Genomic DNA, 26,426 nt, shown 5'->3' on the forward strand with positions numbered 1-26,426 from the left:
AGACTTGTCCAAAAAAATGCAGATTTTTCTCGACAAAAAATCTCAAAAACAAAAAATTTGTCCCCCAACACAATTTTTGGGTTATTTAGGATACCAATTTGCAGTCACAGGTAGAGCTTAGTAAAAAGAGGGCATTAAAAGGCACATATAACAAAAAAACGCAAAAAACGTTTTCTGAATCAAAAAATTCAAAAAACCTTTTCCGACGTGCGACGCAAAAAATTTATTGACTTACAAATCCGACGCTCTAATTCAGCTTGTCCAGTTGTAACAAAAAACGCATCCAATTTTTTCCACGTTTTTGTCTCAACTGGTTCTCGAAAAGCAGAAGAACGCAAAAAAACGTTTTCTCGTTTGAAAAATTCAAAAAACCCTTTTTCGACTTTCGACACAAAAAATTTATTGACTTACAAATCCCACGCTCTAATTCAACTTGTCCAGTTGTAACAAAAAACCCATCCAATTTTGTCCACGCTTTTTTCACAACTGGCTCTCGAAAAGCAGAAAAACGCAAAAAAACGTTTTCTAAATTGATAAATTCGAAAAACGTTTTCCGACTTTCGACACAAAAAAAATTATTGACTTATAAATCTGAACCTCTATTTAAGCTTGTACAGTTGTAACAAAAAACGCATTCAATTATTTCCTCGATTTTGTCACAACTAGTTTTGGAAAAGCAGAAAAACGCAGAAAACGTGTTCTAAATTGCTAAATTCGAAAAACGTTTTCTGACTTTCGACAAAGAAAAATTTATGGACTTACAAGTTTGACCCTCTAACTGGGCTTGTCTAGTTGTAAAACAAGTCGTTCATTATGTTTCTAAATTTTAGTTCTACATTATGTTTCTAAATTTTCTAAATTTTATGTTTCTAAATTCATTATTCTTCTAAATTTTATGTTTCTAAATTCAAGTCGTTCATTATGTTTCTAAATTTTAGTTCTACCTTTTGAAAAGCAGAAAAACGCGAAAAAAATTCTTTAGATTAGTACTTTCAAAAACTGTTTTTTATTTCTGATTTTTCTGATGGACTTCTCGACTTGATATCAAATTATCCTTTCAGTTCCCTTGTTGAACACACATTAAGGGGCAGTAAAAAACTATTTTGCGAAACTAAATTTTTCTCTTGCATTTTCAGCAAAAAATTCCAGGAAACGTTTCCAGAGTTAAAAAAAATGATTTTTCAGCTCTTTGAAAAAATGTTGACAGAATTACAAAAACTTGCAAATTGTCTCAATAATTTGCTTAATTGAAAATAACTCATATTATTGACTTGTGGTATTAGCAGAACAGTGTCTCAAAAACAAGAAAAATTTGCAAAAGTTCCTAAAACAGTGAAAAAAAAATTAATTTAAACAGTTTTTAATTTTTTTTTCTTTGAAAACACAGCCCAGACACAAAAATCTGATATCTCATCTTTAAACAAAACGCTTCCACGAAGCAGAGTAAACATCTGTTTTAAACAATAGTTATAGCAAAAACAAGAAAAATTCCAAGAGCAGTTTTTGAACAGAAAACAGACAAAACAATAGAAAAAGGACTGTTTTTCGCATAAGCAAGAGAAGGACAAATCGTTCACAACTCTTCCGTGAATTATTCGCTATCCAGAGCTGTTCTAAACGCTGTCAAAACAAAACTTTTTTCAATTAAGTCCGCGGTCTCAGAAGTCGCCGAAAGAAGTCCCTTTCCCCTTTCGGTCTCAGTAGTCACCAATTGAAGAGAAGTGTGTTCTCTTGGGTCTCAGTAGTCACCAAAGTGAAGATGAGCAAATCATAGGTAGCAGACGATACCAAAGTGAATAAAAAACAAACAGGAGCAAATTAATGGTAGCAGTCTTCAACTTCAAAAGTAAAGAAACAGACACTTTTGGAAAAGATTCAAACTAGCGCCAGCTCTTAAACAACCAGTCTTCTCTGCGTGTCTGTACTTCACGTTACCTAGTCGCACCGCAATTTGAATTGCCATTTCGTTTCCACATACGTTGCAAATTGGACATAATTTTAATGCTTTTTGGGTTTTTGTTTGTTCTTAAGACTTAACAAAAAAGAAAGAGACCCACTTAATTTTAATTGTTTCGGTACATTTCTTGCGATTAGAAATAAATTATTGTTTCTAGAATAACGATTCAGAAACCATATATGTAATAATAAAACGAAACTTCAAAAAATATTGAAATCAATTATTTGGTCTTGTTCAACAAATCAACGGTACACACGCGCGAAAGCTTAGTATTTCCTTTTTTTTGCAGTTTTAGCTAGATTTAGCACCGCAAAAAATTCTTTTACGACTCTTGTTTTCGTAAAAAGTTGCGTCCTTATTTTTGAACGAAAAACGCTAGGCTGATTAGAGATTTTTTGATTAGAGGCATAAACATAAGAGATTTTTTAATTAACAAAAAAGTCGTCGCTCCGTTAGGCTCCAGCCGTTTTTTACCTTTACTTTACATAAGACAGAACACTTACGAGTCAACTGCAACCTTTTCATGACAAAGATGAGAAAAGAAAAATGCCAGAAGTTACAATACGCGTTCAACAAATTCAAAATGACTGAGCTCAACGTGAAAAATCAGATAGATGTCTTACAGGCTTCCGTTGAGCAGGGAAAAGCTTCCACACTCTTTCTTTATTGATCAACAAAATCAAAGAGAGCGTTGAAGAGCAGAAGACAAACCTCGATGGCATCATGATGGAAAAATTAGGCTCTAGTAGCAAAAACTAGTCATGAAACGTCACTCGAATTTGATCTTTCGTCTGGAGAAGTTGGAACTAGAAGTCAACAGTCTCGACGAAGATGGTCAATTGAGCCAATCATTAACTCGAGTACGCGATGACATCAGCTGCGGCTCAAAGGCATCACGAGGAAAACTCGAGTCGCAGCGATGACACCGGTTTCCCAAAACTCAGAGCAAAACAACATGACAGTAAAGAACCCTGCCAACTCCAGTGCCCCCAAGACCGGCGAAAGCATCGTTTTTCCTTCTGCAAGGAGAAAATAAACCCAAGCTCCTCTCAAAGTTCCTTTAGAGCAACAGACAATTTGCGCAGCATACTAGAGAATTGACTGAGGAATCAGTAAAAAATTTTACGACGGTTGAACACATAAATCAATCAATGTCTTTGTTAGCAGCCCCAACACCAGCATCAACCCTATTATCCAAAGCAAACATTTAGGACAGATTTGTCTTGAGTAATCCTTAATCCCCAGCACACAACGTTATTCTCAGAGAACAAGAGAAAACTTTCAACCAGTTTGCTTCAATTCAACAACCCTCCATTCCATTGAATCAAACTGCAGTCTTATTTCCTGTTGAATCTATTGATAAACAGTCGGAAAAAATTCACCCATCAATTGGAGAATTGAACCAGTTCTCTAGTTCAAAGTTGATGACATTGCCCGATATGCCAATGAAACAACCAGCAGCAAGTGCCACAGTTAGACAAAAGAAAAGTCTTCTGCTCCCTTGAACAACAAAAGAGACAATCAAAGCATACAACGTCTTGCATTAGATTTACAGAACTCATTTCAACAAAAATGCTCAGTTGAAAAAACCAATACATACCAAACTTCAAGTTCTAGCAATTTAAATGAGCAAATGCTTCAGTGTCAATTTCATTCAGAAAAAAAAACAAATAGAGTGACAAATGAAACCACGCCAATTCCATATTGCTACGAAAACAGTCGTCACAACCCCCAGCATTTTGACAACAATCAAATTTCAACTGCTCAAACCGTTTCAAACAACAATTTGCAGCTGTTTAAATAAGTGAAAACCAGAACAGCGGGATTTTGGCGTCAGCAATGTCGTTACCAACAGTAGCGCAAACAAATGTTTCCCAACAGTTTCAGAACCCACATTAACCAACCGGAGTTCATTTTAGCAATGGAAATCGAACGAAAGAACCAAACGATAGAATTTTTCCCCCTCCAATACAACACTAAACAACCAAGGTACCAACCTTGTTTGCTGTACATTACCACAGCCACTTAATTTTCCGCTTACGTTGGAAAATCCGTTTAGAAACAACCAAACAGCCATTCATCCCCCCATTGCTCAACTTATTAGCCAACCAAACGTTTCGGGAAACTCGAAACAAATTCCAAATTGGTCTTATCCTGGAAAGCAACTGTTTCAGCCACGAACTGAAATACAAACAGAATCAATCACGTTTGAAAATAAATTTAATTTACAAACCACAAACAAAAATTCCATTAAACTTCCACCAATAACAGAATCAAAGTTCAATGGAAACCCACTGAAATACCATGAGTGCATGAACAATTGTTTCAATCTAGTCCACAATACTACTAGCCTTACGGATACACACCGTATAACATACTTACAGAACTCGGTCGTAGGAAGAGCGTAGGAAATAATCCAAGCTTACTCGTGTGACACAGCTTACAACGCGATTGCTTTTAAAGAGCTTATGGATCACTTTGGAGATCCCAGCATTGTTGTGAATGCTTTCACCAATCAACTGGAAGCCTGGCCTCCGAACAATGATTACAACAAACAGAATTTTGAATCTTTTACTTCTTTTCTCAAACGGTTAGTGCAAGCTTTTGAATATTTAGCTTCAAAGCTGACTTGCAAATTTCAACATGGATGAAAAAGGCAAAAGAAAACAATTCCACATAATATTTTAGATAAAATAGACAGAGTATACAATAACATCAATTGGTAATCAACCAACGGTCTCTGATTTTCAAAAGCGGCTTGAAGTACAGGCCCAAATGTACGACAAAATCAACAGGTAAAAAGTTCATAAACCTTTTAATAATCATAAAAATTTCGGACATCAAAAATAACATTAGCAGAACTAACAACAACACTGATAATAGGAACAAAAAGAACACGAATCAATTTTCTACTGATGCCTTAAACAATTGGAAACCAAATTCGTTGAACTCAATTCGCCATGCAAACCAAAATAGTCAACCGTCTTTTCCTCCGCGTAAAGACACTAATCAACCTAACAGATCTTGCGAGAAATGCAAAGGAAGTCACATACTCGCTACATGCCTTGAATATCAGAAATGGAACGACCAGCGGTATTAAATTGTGAGCAAGAACAATCTTTGCTCGAGCTGCTCAAGTAACAAACATTTTAAGCAGTCCTGTCCGTCCACATAAAGATGCCAAACATGTCAAGGTTTTCACCACATAGTTGTGCTTGATCCTTCAAAACAAATTAAGCGGCCAACAGCTGATTTCTCAACAAGCAACCCCAATCAGCAGACCCAAAATCCGACCAGCCAGCAAACCCAGTCACTTGTTCAACAACAAAATCCTGAAACCAAAAGTACTGAAACTACCAACAGTAAAAAGAGGCAACAAACAAGATATGGTCAATCGTTTCTGCTAAGCAACAATCGCTACAAAAGTACTGAAACAGCCAACAGTAAAAAGAGGCAGCAAACAGGATATGGTCAATCGTTTTCTGCTAAGCAACAATCGCAACAACAAAATATTCAACCTTCTCAATTGAATTCTATATCGACCAAAAATTAATCAAAACAAAATTCCTCCTCCTGAATGGTATGAACAACTACAATTTTTACCAGTTTCGTTTGTAAATGGTAGTAAAGTGTTCGATACTTATGCCTTGATTGATCCCGGCAGCCAGTTCACCTTCATGCTTGATAATTACCAGCTTTCTTGAACTTCCATGCGAAGCACAAGCAACAACAACACTGCAGTACCTCAAAACTGAACGTGAAACGCAACTAAGTAAGTGAAACAGTGACAGTAACACCGTTTGACAAAATCAACCAAAAATTCAGTATTGCAAGATCATATAGCAGGCCATTTCTCAACGTATCACCCACTAACACTCTTGAACTCAACCAGTTATGCGACGCCTTCAAGGAACTTAGTCAAGTTTATTTCCCTGACATAGCCAACGGTGCAATAGCCTCAGCGACAACCGTTCGTTTACCATGTCTGCCTTAAAGACATTGAAGAAGAATCATTGGACCAATTAGTTCAAAGATTCTGGAAAATAGAAACTGAGGGTACATTACCCGAACAAAATGAAGACAACTCAGCAGACAAAAAAGCAGTGCATGCACTGGAAAACTCAATCTGTCACCACGGTGAAAGATATCAAATCCACCTTCCTTGGAAGCTTGAGAGGAAACTCGAGAACAACTACTTTTTAGCAGTGGGCCAACTCAAATGCCCATATAAACGTCTATAAAAAGATCCAATTCTCAATCAGAAATACAACCAGACACTCCAAACAGATTTGGATAAGAATTTTGTCAAGCCAGTCGAAATGCAGGAACCATCTCCGCAGTCAATTTGATACTTACCTCATCATCCTGTCACTAATCCAAACAAACCAGAAAAATTGAGAAGAGTTGCGAACGCAGCATCAAAGTTTCGTGGTGAATCACTGAACTCAAATCTCCTATCAGGTCCTGATTTGCTCAATAACTTAGTTGGAGTTCAGTCGAGATTCAGAGAACATCCGGTTGCTGTTTTGTCAGACATCGAAGGAATATTTATGCAGATTGCCGTGAGACAAAAAGACCAGTCTGCTCTTTGTTTCCTTTGGATGATAGACAACTCCATCCGACAATTCCAATTCACTAGATTATTCTTCGGCGCAACATGTTCACCAATTTGCGCAATTTATGTGCTCAATAAATGTGCAGAAGACAGAAAAAGTAAATTTTCAGCCACCTTGAACGCAATTAAACACCACTTTCGTATGGATGACTACATCCAGTCCCTGCCAACAATTTCAGAAGCCAAAGAAGTACAGACTGTTGTACAATACAAAAAGTTGCCTGAAAAATAGTGGCTTCTGGTTGACAAAAATTGTTTCAAACGAACCAGATGTAGTCTTCACGACAGAGACGAATCATAAGAGTCCTTGGTCAAAAATGGAACATAACAAATGACGATTTTGTCAAGTTTCCCCTACAACAATTTCCTAAAGATGCAACAGTGTACACACAAAGAAAATTATTCAGTTTGGTATCTTCAATCTTCGATATCTTCAGTCTGTTGTCTCTGACAATTAGAATCAAAATGGTTTTGCATCAGATTTGGAAAGTTGGCAGAAAATAGGATGATTTGATACCACAAGAACTACACAATGCCCACCAGAAAGTTATAAACAGCTACTTTGCCATGCCCGAAATCCGAATACCAAGAACTGTTCACAATTTCAGCAAAATCACAAGCAGCCAACTTCATATAATTGTAGATGTCTTAATGGCAGCAATGGCAGTCGTCGCTTACCTCCCTACAACCAATAGTCAAACCAGTCCACCACAAGCAAGTTTTCTCATGGGAAAATGAAAAGTTGCTCCCAAATAAGTGTGCCGAAAATGGAATAAGCCGCCGTTATAGGAGTGCGCCTTCTAAACTGATCCAAAAGTAAATGACAATGACATTCAGTCAAATTTTTCTTTGGTCCGACAGCCAAGTAGTGTTTGACTGGATAGCCTGAAAAAAGAAGCAAAATGTTTTTGTTTCAAACAGATTGCAAGAAATACAGAAAGTTTCCTCGCCTAAGCAATGGCATCACATCTCTACTTGTCTCAATCCTGTGGATCACGGCACTCGCGATCTTGAGACTAAAAACATTCAACAGAAATGGTTAAAGCCACCTCAATTTCTCCGCGAAAATGAGTCGTCATGGAATGAGATGAACAAACCACGAGCAACTTGTGCTTTAGCGACAAGAAGCTCCAAGACGCTTGAACCTGTCGTCGATTCGAGCAAATTTTCCACATGGAACAAAATTCTGACAGTTTCAACAGTGCTCAATTTTCCATATCGCGCAAATAAAATGCGAAAGAACAATCAACAGTACACAACTGAAGACATTCAATCATCAAGAAACTATCTCCTAAAATTGTCTGAGGACAATTTTTTCCACTCGGCAATTCATTGCTTACAAAGCGGAATGAAACTCGATTTCAAGTGCAAAATACGATGCCTAAATTGTTGGATGAGAACGAATTACTCCGACCCTGTGGTCGACTGCAGTATGCACCAAAAAAACTGGATTTGGAAAAAAAACGTCCGATCAACTTGCACGCCAAGGACTAAATTTTTCGTTTGTACTTGGAACCTGCCCATCAGGTATGTATTCATCAATTCACGGAACCAACAAGAGCCTTCATACAACAACGTTACCATGTGATTGGCCTTCGCAAAGCGTTAGCAAGCATACGATTTCATTGTTTCTTATGTCGACGCTTTGACAAAAAAAACATTCAACCAATTATAGCGCCACTACCCAGTTATCGACTTCCAACAACAGCAACACATTACCCCTTTGCTAATTCTGGAGTAGATTTCTTTGGACCTTTCTACGTCAAAGGCGTTGTAGAAAAACACTATGGTCTGATCTTTACATGCATGGTGACGCGTGCAGTTCACTTAGAAACGTGTCCAGACCTAAATACAGATACGTTTCTCAATGCCTTCGGAAGATATTGCAGTCGTCGATGCCAGCCCCAACTTCTCTACAGTGACAACGGGAAAACTTTCGTTGGCGCCTCTGAAGAACTTAAGAAAACTGTTAAAGCATGGAACAATGATAGGATCTACAAAGCTTTAGCAGTAGCCAATACAACGTGGAAATTCAACCCCCCCCCATATGGCCCCCATTTTGGCGGCGTCTGGGAGCGTTTGATCCACATTGCCAAACGAACGCTTCTTCTCATTCTAGGATCCAGAAGACTCTCTTTTGACACTTTCCTAACAATGATGTTGGAAACAGAATCAATCATCAACTCCAGACCACTGGCCAACGTTGCTGAGCAGCCCGACGAGGAACCCTTGACTCCAAACCACTTTCTCATCCAGAGTACCTTCAATAGCTTGCCACCCGGACAGTTTGGAGACCAGCAACCTGCAAGCTTGAAGACTTGAAAAAATACGCAGAAGCTTATGAACCATGTATGTCGAGGCTTGGTGAAAGAATATCTGCCCACTCTTAGCACACGATCAAAATTGCCAGAGAGCAACGATCGGCCCCTCAAAGTGAACGACATGGTTTGGGTGTTTAAAGACCAAAAACCAAGAGGCATCTGGCCACTGGGAAGAGTCATGGAAATGGAAACAACACCTGGACGAGATGGAGAAACAATAGTCGTAAAGGTAAAAACGGCTTACGGCACGTACGTTCTGGCCCCGTTTCGGGTCTCGCACGCGTTTTTTCTCCGTAGTTTTATTTAATCGATTTTTCTCGCTCCCGTTTTAGGCAACGTGAGTTACCCCCCTTTTCCCGCAATATGAGGTATTGATGATATTGACCAAATTACAGCTTAAAGTTTTCAGGGACATTTTTTACAAAGATGACAAAAGATTTCAACCAACTGTTGCCTCAGAAAGTCCTTGATGCCCCTTTGTGCCTTGCAGCATGTTGCCAATGTTATTGCTACCTTCAAGAATATGATGATTCAGAAAAACCGCCAAAATTGCAACAACTTTGATTCTTTTGTCCAGCAACTTGAAAATTAGACGTGCTCTGATAATAAGAGAATTGACTAGAAAAATGTTTTAAAACAAAATACAACAGTGTCCTTCTTGAATAGCATTAACATTGTTTGTTCAATCATTAAGATACAAACAGTCGTTAATGAGTTTGCCAATTGAAATTATATTTTTGCACATTGAAATTATTTTTGCCAATTGAAATTATATTTTTGCCATGTTGATTTTCAGTTTTGTTCAGGCACGCATCCTTAAAATGACTTTTTTTCAGATTACATGATATCATTTCGATTGCAGCTCCTAACACGTTTATTTTTTTTACTTTTCTCAAATATATTCCTTAGTTCGACATCCCCTTGAAAATCTTCGTTAATGGTAAAGTTCTCTGCAGTTCAAATCACAAAGAACACAAATAATCTATTCGGACAAATTTTGATTGTGCAGCCCCGTGGTATAGTTATTAAGTACAATTGCGCTTCTCAATTGATTCAACTTCTGAAATTATTTTATCTTCAAGATGACAGACCAAAGAATTTTAACTTCAGTTCTTCAATTGTAAAAAAACTAGAATACCAATACCCTCTTTGAGTGCTAAAAACCAGCTGGGCTAAAATAATTGCTAAAAACTTGTTTAGATCAATTAAAAATTTAGGATTGATTATTCATTCAAAAAATGCATATAGGCTGGCAATTTCTTCATTTTACTTTATGCCCCGTCCCTACGTCTCCGTTTATTTTCCCTTTGCAGTGATTGACGTCTCGCCGCGACTTAATTTTGCTGCCATACTAAGATGCCCGGTTCTGGGTTCAGCAAAATTTTGTGATGCGTCAGTTTCGGTACCATTTTCAGCCGGAATTTCTGCACGGCTCAGCAGCTGAAAATCCTGGATGCGACAATTCAATCAAAATCAAGAAAATTCTCAAGAAAGAAGTCACCAAAAAGAGGCCAAATCGATCGACAAAATAGATCCATATGACCCAAAAATTTGTTAGTTTGTTTGAAAGCATTTAAAGCAGTGCAATAACAAAATTAAATTTCTACAGGATATTATATATCTTGTCACATCTAATTGATCATTACTAGTTTCTTTACAATAAATCATCCCAATATCCTCTTTGGAGAAGTATCTTCTAAGTATACATTTGATTGATTGGTTAACTGACAAAGAATTGTGCTATTAAGTTGGCAATTCCGATCACACAGATAGAGCCATTGAGAAGGACAGACCACACTGTGAGCTTGCCCTGACTCCTCTGTCTCTGCATGATTCCCAAACACGGCAGTATTGAGACATACACGGCTCCCGAAATTGCTCCTGAGAACCTGTAACACACTTAGTGGTTTTTAAATCATGCTAAGGATCCGAGTTCGTCGCCTCACATGATCTCCACTTGGATCAATTAAAATAGTCAAATCAACTCTGATAAACATATTGCAACTGCGCTACTGCAGTTGCAATTAAAACGGCTGGAATAATAAGAAGCATGATTTAATTCATTATACGAATGCACATCGGGATTGAACCAGAAGAAGAGATATATTTTTTTCAGAGTCAAAAAAATTCTAATTTGGCGCGCAGTTTCAGTTGGATTCTAACACTATACTTAATTCGGCTTCTAAAATGAAACCTAATCAGCTGGAGACCAATGTCAGGTAGCAAATACTCTAACGAACTTTGATAACCTAATTCTCAGTGACTTAATGACCGGGCTTTATCCCGTCTCCTTTGATTTGGATCGTTTGACTTTGACAGTATTCACCACATTGTGTAATTGAACGCGTGAAAGAATTTAAAATCCAATCAGTTGAAACAGTGAGTGAAGTAAGGCAGAAGTCAAACGTGTATCGTCACTTATGTAAAACGAAAAACGTGACCGAAAGGTAAAGCAAATTAAAAACATAGCCGGCAGATTGCCGGAATAGCTGCGAAAGAATAGACCTGCATGCCATATAATAGAGATAGAAACAGATACAGATCTAAATTGAAAAAAAAATCGACGCCGCTCAAAAAACTAGGCTAAAAAACATTCGGCGATAAATCAATAAAGCTTGTTAAAATTCATTCCACAGAAGCCTCTTATTAGGGACCTTTACTGCACATATGAGTTCCTTTGACCTTAAACAAATTCAAATTAAACCTAAGTTTTAAAGTGCAAAAGTCATTTTATTGAGTGAGGTAAGTCACGTATGATCAAAATCTAATCACGCAAATAACCTAAAAACTTTCGCTAAAGCGAGTTAGAAATGACGTCACGCGCGCAAATGCCGTTAGTGAGAGGAAGAAGTCAATCAAAAAATTTGACTTTTTCAGCTTCGCTGTGTGAACAAATGTAAAACGAAAAAAGAGCGTCAGACGACGAAACAAAAAAACCAAGAGCACCGCAATATAGCTACGCTCAGCTTACAGCTTCGCAGCTATAAAAAAACATATCAGGACAAGTCCTGACGTTAAATTCAAACAATTTTCATTGAATAGACAAAAACTAGATCTAGAATGGACTATGAGTGAATTGGGAAAACCATTTCTAAGACAATTAGATCAAAAAAATTAAAAATTAAAAAAAAACAGAAAATCAATGTGAAAATGCCGCATGCGAACAAAAAACCACTAGAGAGAAATGGAAATTTGATTCAAACGAAACACTAGGCCTAGAATGAATGAATCGGGAAAACTATTTGGAAAAAAATGCGATCCAAAAAATGGAAAAAACAGCAAAAAATCAAAGTGAAATTGGCTTGCCGCATGTGAACAAAAACCATTAGCGAGAAAGCGAATTGTTGTTCAAACACCGTTTTCTCACTCTACATTAAAATTAGAGCAAAAAAATGCACGCCGCACAACCACTCGCTTTTACGCTCCACTTCCTGTTTCGGCGTGACCAAAATCACTACTCCAATTTGACTTCAAAGGTCATGAAAATGTGTGAACAGATCTTAAAAAAAGACAGCGCCCCAATACAATTCAAATTTTTTGAAATGTAAAAAAGCGAGCGCCTAAATAATAGTCGTTGAGAGGCTGACGGCGATTATTAAACATAAACCGACTAGTGTCGGAAGGATTGCTCTCGTCCGACAAGCGATACAATCTAATTCAGGGGCTGTAGCTTAGATAAATTTTTCTTTATGAGTAGAAGAACAGTTGACTCCGGGATACGAACCACGGACCTAACTATCCCTAATCAGAAGCACTGCCCACTCGGCTATCGGTCCCAACTTATGGCTATGCGGCACTCGTTTTTCTTTTCTCAACAAGCTTTACTTCGGAATGAGAACAATAATCGGAGTGATATCAGTCAAAAATGAAGAATGAAAACGTGGAAAAGTCACTTGAGCAGTCAAAAAAAATGTTTTAGGAGAAAAGCATAAAAACGGTCAAGCGAAAAAATTTCCTTAAAAAGACTAACACGTTTACAATAAATGCCATGAGCTTCATTCAAGAGCAATTAATGAACTTCGTTCAAGAGCAATTAAATGTAGCAGCCACAAAGTCTTTACACTCCGGTAGCCATAAACATCAAAATTTTGGAGGATTGAAAGTCCTATCGAACAAAATATGAATGCATTGGTAAGTGTACTATTGCATGCTCAATACTCTTTCTCACCACGGATAGCAAGTTCAATTACAAGCTGTGTACGCATTAGCCGCTAATATGTTTTGAAAGGGAATATGAAAGGCAAAGATCTCTCATTAGAACTTCATTTCTGAATTGTGGCAAATAATCAATGTATTGTATTGAAAATGAAGCAATAAAGGACAAACAAACTTGTGCATAGAAACACCATTTTACCTCAATGTTTTCCTTTTGAGAAGGCTTTTGTCAGGTAAATAAAATAGAGTTAGAATGATTGATACCTTGTGACCGTTCCAATGTTGGGTATGATGAAGGCGACAATAGAGCACAGAAAGATTGAGGCCAGGTTGAGAGAAATTATCTGTGGATAGCTGAAACATTAATTCGAGAGAGTTCTCTGACATTTCTTTCGTTACTCGCGTAGAATAAGTATAACGTATGCTTTATTCAGTCTTTCACTGATTGAAACAGTACTAGATAGGATAAATTGTTGCGATGGAACCAACCCTACATACAATTACTTTACTCAATACTCACAAATCACAACAGAATACCTGATAAGTATCTGACGCTTATACAAACAATCGACTATCACCGCGCGCATTGTTCTCAAACGACTGGGGAGCCGTTGGCTTTGTCAGTAGCTAAGTGCCACTTAGGTAGGCTAACATAAGCTTAATTGAATGGCGGAAATTCTCAAGAACCGCCCTTCATACCATAAATTTATGCATCCTCAACAGTTTCTGTGAATTGCACAGTTAGACTAAAAATGCGTAAGGCTCTTAGAGAGCGGCTTAGCTACTTACTGCCCTCGGGGCTATAACTGACGGGGCAACGGTGGGAGGTCTTTGGCTTCTCGGGTCCACGCCCTTACGGCCTGAACGATGTGCAGGGGGATTGGGGGAGGAGTGAAGTAGGGGGGGGGGGGGGGGGGGGGTGAAGGTTTCATTCAAACCCAAAGAACCAACCTTCATACCATACCTATATGTCTCCAAAACAGCTTCTTTGAATAGCATACTCGGAGCCTATTGAGCTAAAAGGCTCTAAGAGAGCGTAATGCCGTCTGGGCTACCTGTTTATCCCGTTTTTGAGGACGGAAAGTCAAATGGGTCAGACAAAAAATCAGTCAAGCGAAAAATTGCATAAAACATGGCCAGTAGAATATCGGAAAGGAATCGAAGAGCCGTGCAATAAAAACTTTCAATAAATCCCCCTATTTCTGAAATATCATAAGAAATACAAACAATGCAATATATTGTTGGAAAGAACCAACTTTAAGTTAAGAATGTGGGTCGGTGGCGGGGGAGGGGGCGTAGGTAGGTGGGGGTAGCAGTAGGTGCCGGGATAGGTGGGGGTGGGTGAGGGGTAGATCAGATAGCTAGGGGATCCACTTATATGGGATCAAAAATTCTTGGAGTGACATTTTCACATTTAATATTAAGAGCAGTTCCAAATTACTGTATATTACAAAAAAACGACTATTAGAGTACAACGTTATAAAACAGAAGTCAATGCTCAAAAATAAAAGTCAAAAGTTCAAGTCATGAGCAAACTTGCGTCCGCTAAGAAAAACCGGTAGAATCTCAACACTCCTCTTCGAGTCGCAAAAAACACCAACACGTTTACAATAACTGCTTAGAATACCGGAAACGACTCAAAGAGCCGTGCATTAAAAACTAATCCTACCTAATTCAAAAATATCAAACAAATCATACCTATTTCAGAAATACCAAAAAAGGAAACATATATAATTAGAAACAACCAATTTTTAGTTAGGAATGTGGTCAGGTGTATTTGTGGGCGTTCAGGTAGGTGGGGGAGTAGATAAGAGGAGGGGGATTAGGTAGGTAAGGTAGGTGTTACATAGGTTCCCAGGGGGTTGGTAAGGGGTAAGCGTGTGCGGCCGGGAGATGGGGGTTAGGGTTAGGCGTAGGGTTTATTGTGGGTAAATAGTTGAAGGGGGGTGGCTGGGATATGTAGGGGATCCCTTAGGGGATCAAATTCTCAAAATGTCCTCAATATTACAGAGAATGCTAATTACTATACATTACAAACTAAGCTACTGTTATATATACATAAACATAGCCGGCAGATTACTGGAATAGCTGCGAAAGAACAAAGACTTGCGTGCCGTATAGTTGAGATAGACACAGATAGAGATATAAATTGAAAAAAATGACGCCTCTCAAAAGACTAGGTAAAAAAACATTCATCGATAAATTAATAAAGCTTGATAAAATTCATTCAGCAGAAACCTTTTCTTAGGGACATTTACTGCATATATGAATTCCTTTGACCCTAAACTAACTCAAATTAAACTTAAGTTTTAAAGTACAAAATTCAATTTAGTGAGGTAAGTCACGTATGATCTAAATCTAATCACGCAAATGAATTTAAAATCTTTGCTAGAGAGAGAATGAGAAATGACGTCACGCGCACAAACGCTGTTAGTGAGAGAAAGAAGTCATTCAGAAATATTTTTTAGCTTTTCAGCTTTGCTGTGTGAACAAATGTAAAATGAAAGAGAGCGTCAGATGATGAAACAAAAAAAAACCAAGAGCACTGCAATATAGCTCCGCTCAGCTTCGCAGCTATAACTACTAAGTTAAGTCCAATGTTCTAAAGGAGAAGACAATGTTCGAAAACAAAAATCAAAAGTACAAGTCATGAAGAAAATTACGTCAGCTAAATAAAACAATTTTCCTCTTTCAGTCGTAAAAAGACTACAGGACTAATATAAATGCTACAAAGTTCGTTTGAGAGAAATTAGCAATGACTAGAAATGACCAGCAATTGATTCTAAAAAGTCTTTAAAAAATTATGCTTCAAAATCGAAATGAAAAAACTTCACGCCGCAAAACCTCTCGCGTGTTCGCATCACATTCCTATTTCAGCGTAATTTGACATCGAAATTCATTAAAATATGTAGAAAATTGATTGAATTGTAAAAAAACCAAGATAATGTCAATATAGCAAAGCCCAACTTACAAAATGGCAGCCAAAAAATTAAGATAAAACATACCCTGCAGATTGCCGGAAAATAGCCGCCGTTGATTCCAATAAGCATGATTGGGATTGGAAGAATAAAAAATATTGAAAAAAAAAAGATTTTTGTACAAAAAAATTTTGTAAGTCCGATTTATTCTGATGGCATTTTGTAGTTGAACAAACTTCTGCTTTAGAGAGAGGCTACAGGGGCTACCATCAATAACAATAAGCATTAGAGATGGTAAATAAGACTTATAGGAACGACGTTCAAATAGCGGGCATCTAAAATCGGGCTTAATGTGTTTATCCCCTTTCTATTTCTGACTTCAATTTTTATACTTACTCTGTTCATTTTGAATTGCTTTGCTGAGCAACTGATGTTCAAAATCCCTTTTACCAGAATGAGAGAAGAGAGAAACTAGCTTAGACAAGTCAAAAAGATTTCACGCAAAATGTTGAAAAAGTGGCTAAATGAAGTAAAGCGAAACATTTTTTTGTTCGACGAAGTAAAAAACATAGCAGTACAAGTCCTGGCGTACAATTCAAAAAATTTTCATTGATTAAACAGCAAAACTAGACCTAGAATGGACTGGGTGAATTGAGAAAACCGTTTATAAAAAAAGTCAGATAAAAAATAAGAAAAAAGAGAAAATCAATGTCAAAATGCCGCATGTGAACAAAAAAACCACTAGCGAGAAATGAAATTTTAATTCAAACAAAAAACTGGGCATAGAATGAGCTGTGAATCCGATCCAAAAAATCGAAAAAACAGTAAAAATCAGAGTGAAATTGCCGCATGGGAACAAAAAATCACTACCGAGAAACCGAATTTTTGTTCAAACACCGTTTTCTCACTCTACTTTAAAATTAGAGCGAAAAAAAATCACGCCGCAAAACCACTCGCTTTTTCGCTCCATTTTCTGATTCGGCGTGACCAAAATCACTACTCCAATTTGACTTCAAAAATCATGAAAATGTGTGAACAGATCTTAAAAAAAAAGACAGCGCCCTAATACAATTCAAATTCTTTGAATTGTAAAAAATTAGGAGCACTATAATAGCCGGCTGAGAAGATGAGGGCGGCTATTATAAATTATTATAAAATCAGTAGTTCTAAAAATCGCATAAAAAGACCAGCAGGACTAATATAAGTGCTACAAACTTCGTTTGAGAGCAATTAATAATTGCTGCAGAGGAGGTCAGTACTAACGATGGGTTTGGCTGGTGGAAGAAGGAGTGGTAGAATTGAAAACGAACAACAAATGCCAAGAGTGGAAACACGGCCAGCATCTGGAAAAAGAGGAAGATACGTCCAATGAAGCTGAACAGATCGGAGGAGAGAAAATTGTCCAACAGGTTCTAAAAACAATAGACATTCACTCATATTAAATCAACCATATTGGGTGAGACAATGACACAAAATTTTAATTGGCTGCCCTCTGAATAAACAAGCCCGGTGAACAAACAAATCATTGTAACTGCCCGTCTCGGCATATGTGCGAACCATCGAATTTCTCTAAATTACATTTAAGTATCGTTTTTGTTTTGGAGGTAACTACCTTTGCAGATGGGCAAATATTTGATTTCATTTTGATATTACCGCACCAGAAAATCCCAAGACAAGTTTTGTGAGAACAAAATATCAACATGTTTTAAATGTCTCCTGTTTCTCTACCGGTAGAAAGAGCTCACATTGCGCCTCATCGTACGACAGAAATTGATGAAAGCAACTCGCCTGTTCAATGCAACTCTTGTTAAGCGGGTATGAAAGATAGAAGATGAAGCCAGAACACATGTAAGTCGACAGTCCCACCGTGTACCCCAGAATAACATCACGCGTCTAGACACAACAAACAATGATGACGCATAAGGGATAAGAAATCCGAAACAGCAAAGACACTTATGATACTTTAACACTTTTGTCTCAGACAATGAGAGGGGAGACAATCAAACTTTACTTCTTATTGAAGTACCAGAAATGTTATCCAAAGCGCTGCTAACCTGGGCATCTGATCAAGAATTAACCTTAAATTTCCAAAACATTTCCAAAACAATCAACCACGATTGTATTAAACTAAAATTTGCTGAATTTCAAGCTTTTGAGTCTGTTTGAATAGTTTGGGGAGATTTACATTGAATTTAGTAATTAAATTTTTGGTTCAAAAAAAACGATAAAGCTGCAAATCAATGACGAAATTATTTGAGAGAAATTATCTGTGGATAGCTGAAACATTAATTCGAGAGAGTTCTCTGACATTTCTTTCGTTACTCGCGTAGAATAAGTATAACGTATGCTTTTTTCAGTCTTTCACTGATTGAAACAGTACTAGATTGGATAAATTGTTGCGATGGAACCAACCCTACATACAATTACTTTACTCAATACTCACAAATCACAACAGAATACCTGATAAGTATCTGACGCTTATACAAACAATCGACTATCACCGCGCGCATTGTTCTCAAACGACTGGGGAGCCGTTGGCTTTGTCAGTAGCTAAGTGCCACTTAGGTAGGCTAACATAAGCTTAATTGAATGGCGGAAATTCTCAAGAACCGCCCTTCATACCATAAATTTATGCATCCTCAACAGTTTCTGTGAATTGCACAGTTAGACTAAAAATGCGTAAGGCTCTTAGAGAGCGGCTTAGCTACTTACTGCCCTCGGGGCTATAACTGACGGGGCAACGGTGGGAGGTCTTTGGCTTCTCGGGTCCACGCCCTTACGGCCTGAACGATGTGCAGGGGGATTGGGGGAGGAGTGAAGTAGGGGGGGGGGTGAAGGTTTCATTCAAACCCAAAGAACCAACCTTCATACCATACCTATATGTCTCCAAAACAGCTTCTTTGAATAGCATACTCGGAGCCTATTGAGCTAAAAGGCTCTAAGAGAGCGTAATGCCGTCTGGGCTACCTGTTTATCCCGTTTTTGAGGACGGAAAGTCAAATGGGTCAGACAAAAAATCAGTCAAGCGAAAAATTGCATAAAACATGGCCAGTAGAATATCGGAAAGGAATCGAAGAGCCGTGCAATAAAAACTTTCAATAAATCCCCCTATTTCTGAAATATCAAAAGAAATACAAACAATGCAATATATTGTTGGAAAGAACCAACTTTAAGTTAAGAATGTGGGTCGGTGGCGGGGAGGGGGCGTAGGTAGGTGGGGGTAGCAGTAGGTGCCGGGATAGGTGGGGGTGGGTGAGGGGTAGATCAGATAGCTAGGGGATCCACATATATGGGATCAAAAATTCTTGGAGTGACATTTTCACATTTAATATTAAGAGCAGTTCCAAATTACTGTATATTACAAAAAAACGACTATTAGAGTACAACGTTATAAAACAGAAGTCAATGCTCAAAAATAAAAGTCAAAAGTTCAAGTCATGAGCAAACTTGCGTCCGCTAAGAAAAACCGGTAGAATCTAAACACTCCTCTTCGAGTCGCAAAAAACACCAACACGTTTACAATAACTGCTTAGAATACCGGAAACGACTCAAAGAGCCGTGCATTAAAAACTAATCCTACCTAATTCAAAAATATCAAACAAATCATACCTATTTCAGAAATACCAAAAAAGGAAACATATATAATTAGAAAGAACCAATTTTTAGTTAGGAATGTGGTCAGGTGTATTTGTGGGCGTTCAGGTAGGTGGGGGAGTAGATAAGAGGAGGGGGATTAGGTAGGTAAGGTAGGTGTTACATAGGTTCCCAGGGGGTTGGTAAGGGGTAAGCGTGTGCGGCCGGGAGATGGGGGTTAGGGTTAGGCGTAGGGTTTATTGTGGGTAAATAGTTGAAGGGGGGTGGCTGGGATATGTAGGGGATCCCTTAGGGGATCAAATTCTCAAAATGTCCTCAATATTACAGAGAATGCTAATTACTATACATTACAAACTAAGCTACTGTTATATATACATAAACATAGCCGGCAGATTACTGGAATAGCTGCGAAAGAATAAAGACTTGCGTGCCGTATAGTTGAGATAGACACAGATAGAGATATAAATTGAAAAAAATGACGCCTCTCAAAAGACTAGGTAAACAAACATTCATCGATAAATTAATAAAGCTTGATAAAATTCATTCAGCAGAAACCTTTTCTTAGGGACATTTACTGCATATATGAATTCCTTTGACCCTAAACTAACTCAAATTAAACTTAAGTTTTAAAGTACAAAATTCAATTTAGTGAGGTAAGTCACGTATGATCAAAATCTAATCACGCAAATGAACTTAAAATCTTTGCTAGAGAGAGAATGAGAAATGACGTCACGCGCACAAACGCTGTTAGTGAGAGAAAGAAGTCATTCAGAAATATTTTTTAGCTTTTCAGCTTTGCTGTGTGAACAAATGTAAAATGAAAGAGAGCGTCAGATGATGAAACAAAAAAAAACCAAGAGCACTGCAATATAGCTCCGCTCAGCTTCGCAGCTATAACTACTAAGTTAAGTCCAATGTTCTAAAGGAGAAGACAATGTTCGAAAACAAAAATCAAAAGTACAAGTCATGAAGAAAATTACGTCAGCTAAATAAAACAATTTTCCTCTTCCAGTCGTAAAAAGACTACAGGACTAATATAAATGCTACAAAGTTCGTTTGAGAGAAATTAGCAATGACTAGAAATGACCAGCAATTGATTCTAAAAAGTCTTTAAAAAATTATGCTTCAAAATCGAAATGAAAAAACTTCACGCCGCAAAACCTCTCGCGTGTTCGCATCACATTCCTATTTCAGCGTAATTTGACATCGAAATTCATTAAAATATGTAGAAAATTAATTGAATTGTAAAAAAACCAAGATAATGTCAATATAGCAAAGCCCAACTTACAACATGGCAGCCAAAAAATTAAGATAAAACATACCCTGCAGATTGCCGGAAAATAGCCGCCGTTGATTCCAATAAGCATGATTGGGATTGGAAGATTAAAAAATATTGAAAAAAAAAATTTTTGTACAAAAAAATTTTGTAAGTCCGATTTATTCTGATGGCATTTTGTAGTTGAACAAACTTCTGCTTTAGAGAGAGGCTACAGGGGCTACCATCAATAACAATAAGCATTAGAGATGGTAAATAAGACTTATAGGAACGACGTTCAAATAGCGGGCATCTAAAATCGGGCTTAATGTGTTTATCCCCTTTCTATTTCTGACTTCAATTTTTATACTTACTCTGTTCATTTTGAATTGCTTTGCTGAGCAACTGATGTTCAAAATCCCTTTTACCAGAATGAGAGAAGAGAGAAACTAGCTTAGACAAGTCAAAAAGATTTCACGCAAAATGTTGAAAGTGGCTAAATGAAGTAAAGCGAGAAAGAAGTCATTCAGAAATATTTTTTAGCTTTTCAGCTTTGCTGTGTGAACAAATGTAAAATGAAAGAGAGCGTCAGATGATGAAACAAAAAAAAAACCAAGAGCACTGCAATATAGCTCCGCTCAGCTTCGCAGCTATAACTACTAAGTTAAGTCCAATGTTCTAAAGGAGAAGACAATGTTCGAAAACAAAAATCAAAAGTACAAGTCATGAAGAAAATTACGTCAGCTAAATAAAACAATTTTCCTCTTCCAGTCGTAAAAAGACTACAGGACTAATATAAATGCTACAAAGTTCGTTTGAGAGAAATTAGCAATGACTAGAAATGACCAGCAATTGATTCTAAAAAGTCTTTAAAAAATTATGCCTCAAAATCGAAATGAAAAAACTTCACGCCGCAAAACCTCTCGCGTGTTCGCATCACATTCCTATTTCAGCGTAATTTGACATCGAAATTCATTAAAATATGTAGAAAATTAATTGAATTGTAAAAAAACCAAGATAATGTCAATATAGCAAAGCCCAACTTACAACATGGCAGCCAAAAAATTAAGATAAAACATACCCTGCAGATTGCCGGAAAATAGCCGCCGTTGATTCCAATAAGCATGATTGGGATTGGAAGATTAAAAAATATTGAAAAAAAAAGATTTTTGTACAAAAAAATTTTGTAAGTCCGATTTATTCTGATGGCATTTTGTAGTTGAACAAACTTCTGCTTTAGAGAGAGGCTACAGGGGCTACCATCAATAACAATAAGCATTAGAGATGGTAAATAAGACTTATAGGAACGACGTTCAAATAGCGGGCATCTAAAATCGGGCTTAATGTGTTTATCCCCTTTCTATTTCTGACTTCAATTTTTATACTTACTCTGTTCATTTTGAATTGCTTTGCTGAGCAACTGATGTTCAAAATCCCTTTTACCAGAATGAGAGAAGAGAGAAACTAGCTTAGACAAGTCAAAAAGATTTCACGCAAAATGTTGAAAAAGTGGCTAAATGAAGTAAAGCGAAACATTTTTTTGTTCGACGAAGTAAAAAACATAGCAGTACAAGTCCTGGCGTACAATTCAAAGAATTTTCATTGATTAAACAGCAAAACTAGACCTAGAATGGACTGGGTGAATTGAGAAAACCGTTTATAAAAAAAGTCAGATAAAAAATAAGAAAAAAGAGAAAATCAATGTCAAAATGCCGCATGTGAACAAAAAAACCACTAGCGAGAAATGAAATTTTAATTCAAACAAAAAACTGGGCATAGAATGAGCTGTGAATCCGATCCAAAAAATCGAAAAAACAGTAAAAATCAGAGTGAAATTGCCGCATGGGAACAAAAAATCACTACCGAGAAACCGAATTTTTGTTCAAACACCGTTTTCTCACTCTACTTTAAAATTAGAGCGAAAAAAAATCACGCCGCAAAACCACTCGCTTTTTCGCTCCATTTTCTGATTCGGCGTGACCAAAATCACTACTCCAATTTGACTTCAAAAATCATGAAAATGTGTGAACAGATCTTAAAAAAAAAGACAGCGCCCTAATACAATTCAAATTCTTTGAATTGTAAAAAATTAGGAGCACTATAATAGCCGGCTGAGAAGATGAGGGCGGCTATTATAAATTATTATAAAATCAGTAGTTCTAAAAATCGCATAAAAAGACCAGCAGGACTAATATAAGTGCTACAAACTTCGTTTGAGAGCAATTAATAATTGCTGCAGAGGAGGTCAGTACTAACGATGGGTTTGGCTGGTGGAAGAAGGAGTGGTAGAATTGAAAACGAACAACAAATGCCAAGAGTGGAAACACGGCCAGCATCTGGAAAAAGAGGAAGATACGTCCAATGAAGCTGAACAGATCGGAGGAGAGAAAATTGTCCAACAGGTTCTAAAAACAATAGACATTCACTCATATTAAATCAACCATATTGGGTGAGACAATGACACAAAATTTTAATTGGCTGCCCTCTGAATAAACAAGCCCGGTGAACAAACAAATCATTGTAACTGCCCGTCTCGGCATATGTGCGAACCATCGAATTTCTCTAAATTACATTTAAGTATCGTTTTTGTTTTGGAGGTAACTACCTTTGCAGATGGGCAAATATTTGATTTCATTTTGATATTACCGCACCAGAAAATCCCAAGACAAGTTTTGTGAGAACAAAATATCAACATGTTTTAAATGTCTCCTGTTTCTCTACCGGTAGAAAGAGCTCACATTGCGCCTCATCGTACGACAGAAATTGATGAAAGCAACTCGCCTGTTCAATGCAACTCTTGTTAAGCGGGTATGAAAGATAGAAGATGAAGCCAGAACACATGTAAGTCGACAGTCCCACCGTGTACCCCAGAATAACATCACGCGTCTAGACACAACAAACAATGATGACGCATAAGGGATAAGAAATCCGAAACAGCAAAGACACTTATGATACTTTAACACTTTTGTCTCAGACAATGAGAGGGGAGACAATCAAACTTTACTTCTTATTGAAGTACCAGAAATGTTATCCAAAGCGCTGCTAACCTGGGCATCTGATCAAGAATTAACCTTAAATTTCCAAAACATTTCCAAAACAATCAACCACGATTGTATTAAACTAAAATTTGCTGAATTTCAAGCTTTTGAGTCTGTTTGAATAGTTTGGGGAGATTTACATTGAATTTAGTAATTAAATTTCTGGTTCAAAAAAAACGATAAAGCTGCAAATCAATGACGAAATTATTTGAGAGAAATTATCTGTGGATAGCTGAAACATTAATTCGAGAGAGTTCTCTGACATTTCTTTCGTTACTCGCGTAGAATAAGTATAACGTATGCTTTATTCAGTCTTTCACTGATTGAAACAGTACTAGATAGGATAAATTGTTGCGATGGAACCAACCCTACATACAATTACTTTACTCAATACTCACAAATCACAACAGAATACCTGATAAGTATCTGACGCTTATACAAACAATCGACTATCACCGCGCGCATTGTTCTCAAACGACTGGGGAGCCGTTGGCTTTGTCAGTAGCTAAGTGCCACTTAGGTAGGCTCACATAAGCTTAATTGAATGGCGGAAATTCTCAAGAACCGCCCTTCATACCATAAATTTATGCATCCTCAACAGTTTCTGTGAATTGCACAGTTAGACTAAAAATGCGTAAGGCTCTTAGAGAGTGGCCTAGCTACTTACTGCCCTCGGGGCTATAACTGACGGGGCAACGGTGGGAGGTCTTTGGCTTCTCGGGTCCACGCCCTTACGGCCTGAACGATGTGCAGGGGGATTGGGGGAGGAGTGAAGTAGGGGGGGGGGGTGAAGGTTTCATTCAAACCCAAAGAACCAACCTTCATACCATACCTATATGTCTCCAAAACAGCTTCTTTGAATAGCATACTCGGAACCTATTGAGCTAAAAGGCTCTAAGAGAGCGTAATGCCGTCTGGGCTACCTGTTTATCCCGTTTTTGAGGACGGAAAGTCAAATGGGTCAGACAAAAAATCAGTCAAGCGAAAAATTGCATAAAACATGGCCAGTAGAATATCGGAAAGGAATCGAGGAGCCGTGCAATAAAAACTTTCAATAAATCCCCCTATTTCTGAAATATCAAAAGAAATACAAACAATGCAATATATTGTTGGAAAGAACCAACTTTAAGTTAAGAATGTGGGTCGGTGGCGGGGGAGGGGGCGTAGGTAGGTGGGGGTAGCAGTAGGTGCCGGGATAGGTGGGGGTGGGTGAGGGGTAGATCAGATAGCTAGGGGATCCACTTATATGGGATCAAAAATTCTTGGAGTGACATTTTCACATTTAATATTAAGAGCAGTTCCAAATTACTGTATATTACAAAAAAACGACTATTAGAGTACAACGTTATAAAACAGAAGTCAATGCTCAAAAATAAAAGTCAAAAGTTCAAGTCATGAGCAAACTTGCGTCCGCTAAGAAAAACCGGTAGAATCTCAACACTCCTCTTCGAGTCGCAAAAAACACCAACACGTTTACAATAACTGCTTAGAATACCGGAAACGACTCAAAGAGCCGTGCATTAAAAACTAATCCTACCTAATTCAAAAATATCAAACAAATCATACCTATTTCAGAAATACCAAAAAAGGAAACATATATAATTAGAAACAACCAATTTTTAGTTAGGAATGTGGTCAGGTGTATTTGTGGGCGTTCAGGTAGGTGGGGGAGTAGATAAGAGGAGGGGGATTAGGTAGGTAAGGTAGGTGTTACATAGGTTCCCAGGGGGTTGGTAAGGGGTAAGCGTGTGCGGCCGTGAGATGGGGGTTAGGGTTAGGCGTAGGGTTTATTGTGGGTAAATAGTTGAAGGGGGGTGGCTGGGATATGTAGGGGATCCCTTAGGGGATCAAATTCTCAAAATGTCCTCAATATTACAGAGAATGCTAATTACTATACATTACAAACTAAGCTACTGTTATATATACATAAACATAGCCGGCAGATTACTGGAATAGCTGCGAAAGAATAAAGACTTGCGTGCCGTATAGTTGAGATAGACACAGATAGAGATATAAATTGAAAAAAATGACGCCTCTCAAAAGACTAGGTAAAAAAACATTCATCGATAAATTAATAAAGCTTGATAAAATTCATTCAGCAGAAACCTTTTCTTAGGGACATTTACTGCATATATGAATTCCTTTGACCCTAAACTAACTCAAATTAAACTTAAGTTTCAAAGTACAAAATTCAATTTAGTGAGGTAAGTCACGTATGATCAAAATCTAATCACGCAAATGAACTTAAAATCTTTGCTAGAGAGAGAATGAGAAATGACGTCACGCGCACAAACGCTGTTAGTGAGAGAAAGAAGTCATTCAGAAATATTTTTTAGCTTTTCAGCTTTGCTGTGTGAACAAATGTAAAATGAAAGAGAGCGTCAGATGATGAAACAAAAAAAAACCAAGAGCACTGCAATATAGCTCCCCTCAGCTTCGCAGCTATAACTACTAAGTTAAGTCCAATGTTCTAAAGGAGAAGACAATGTTCGAAAACAAAAATCAAAAGTACAAGTCATGAAGAAAATTACGTCAGCTAAATAAAACAATTTTCCTCTTCCAGTCGTAAAAAG

At 37.5% G+C, this 26,426-nt stretch overlaps 2 protein-coding genes across 2 annotated transcripts in view; both read right to left on the bottom strand.

Annotated features, from left to right (window-relative positions):
• Positions 1-10,475: 10,475 nt before the first annotated feature.
• LOC142340066 (neutral amino acid transporter 9-like) overlaps positions 10,476-26,426 on the bottom strand; it is a 73,070-nt gene continuing 57,119 nt past the window's right edge. The window contains exons 14-15 of the mRNA XM_075390478.1: positions 13,313-13,402; positions 10,476-10,782 (exon numbers count right to left, since the gene is read on the bottom strand). Of these exons, the coding sequence (XP_075246593.1) occupies positions 10,614-10,782; positions 13,313-13,402 (259 nt within the window). The 3' untranslated portion in view covers positions 10,476-10,613. The remainder of the gene's footprint in view (positions 10,783-13,312; positions 13,403-26,426) is intronic.
• LOC142344234 (neutral amino acid transporter 9-like) lies at positions 18,216-23,720 on the bottom strand. Its single transcript, XM_075395789.1, has 3 exons — positions 23,597-23,720; positions 23,072-23,220; positions 18,216-18,243 (listed from the first exon to the last, which is right to left on the bottom strand). The coding sequence occupies exons 1-3, from the start codon at positions 23,654-23,656 to the stop codon at positions 18,216-18,218; spliced, it is 237 nt and encodes a 78-aa protein (XP_075251904.1). The 5' UTR covers positions 23,657-23,720.

This window comes from Convolutriloba macropyga, chromosome 1 (assembly GCF_964194025.1).
Source record: "Convolutriloba macropyga chromosome 1, txConMacr16.3, whole genome shotgun sequence".
Taxonomy (NCBI): domain Eukaryota; kingdom Metazoa; phylum Xenacoelomorpha; order Acoela; family Convolutidae; genus Convolutriloba; species Convolutriloba macropyga.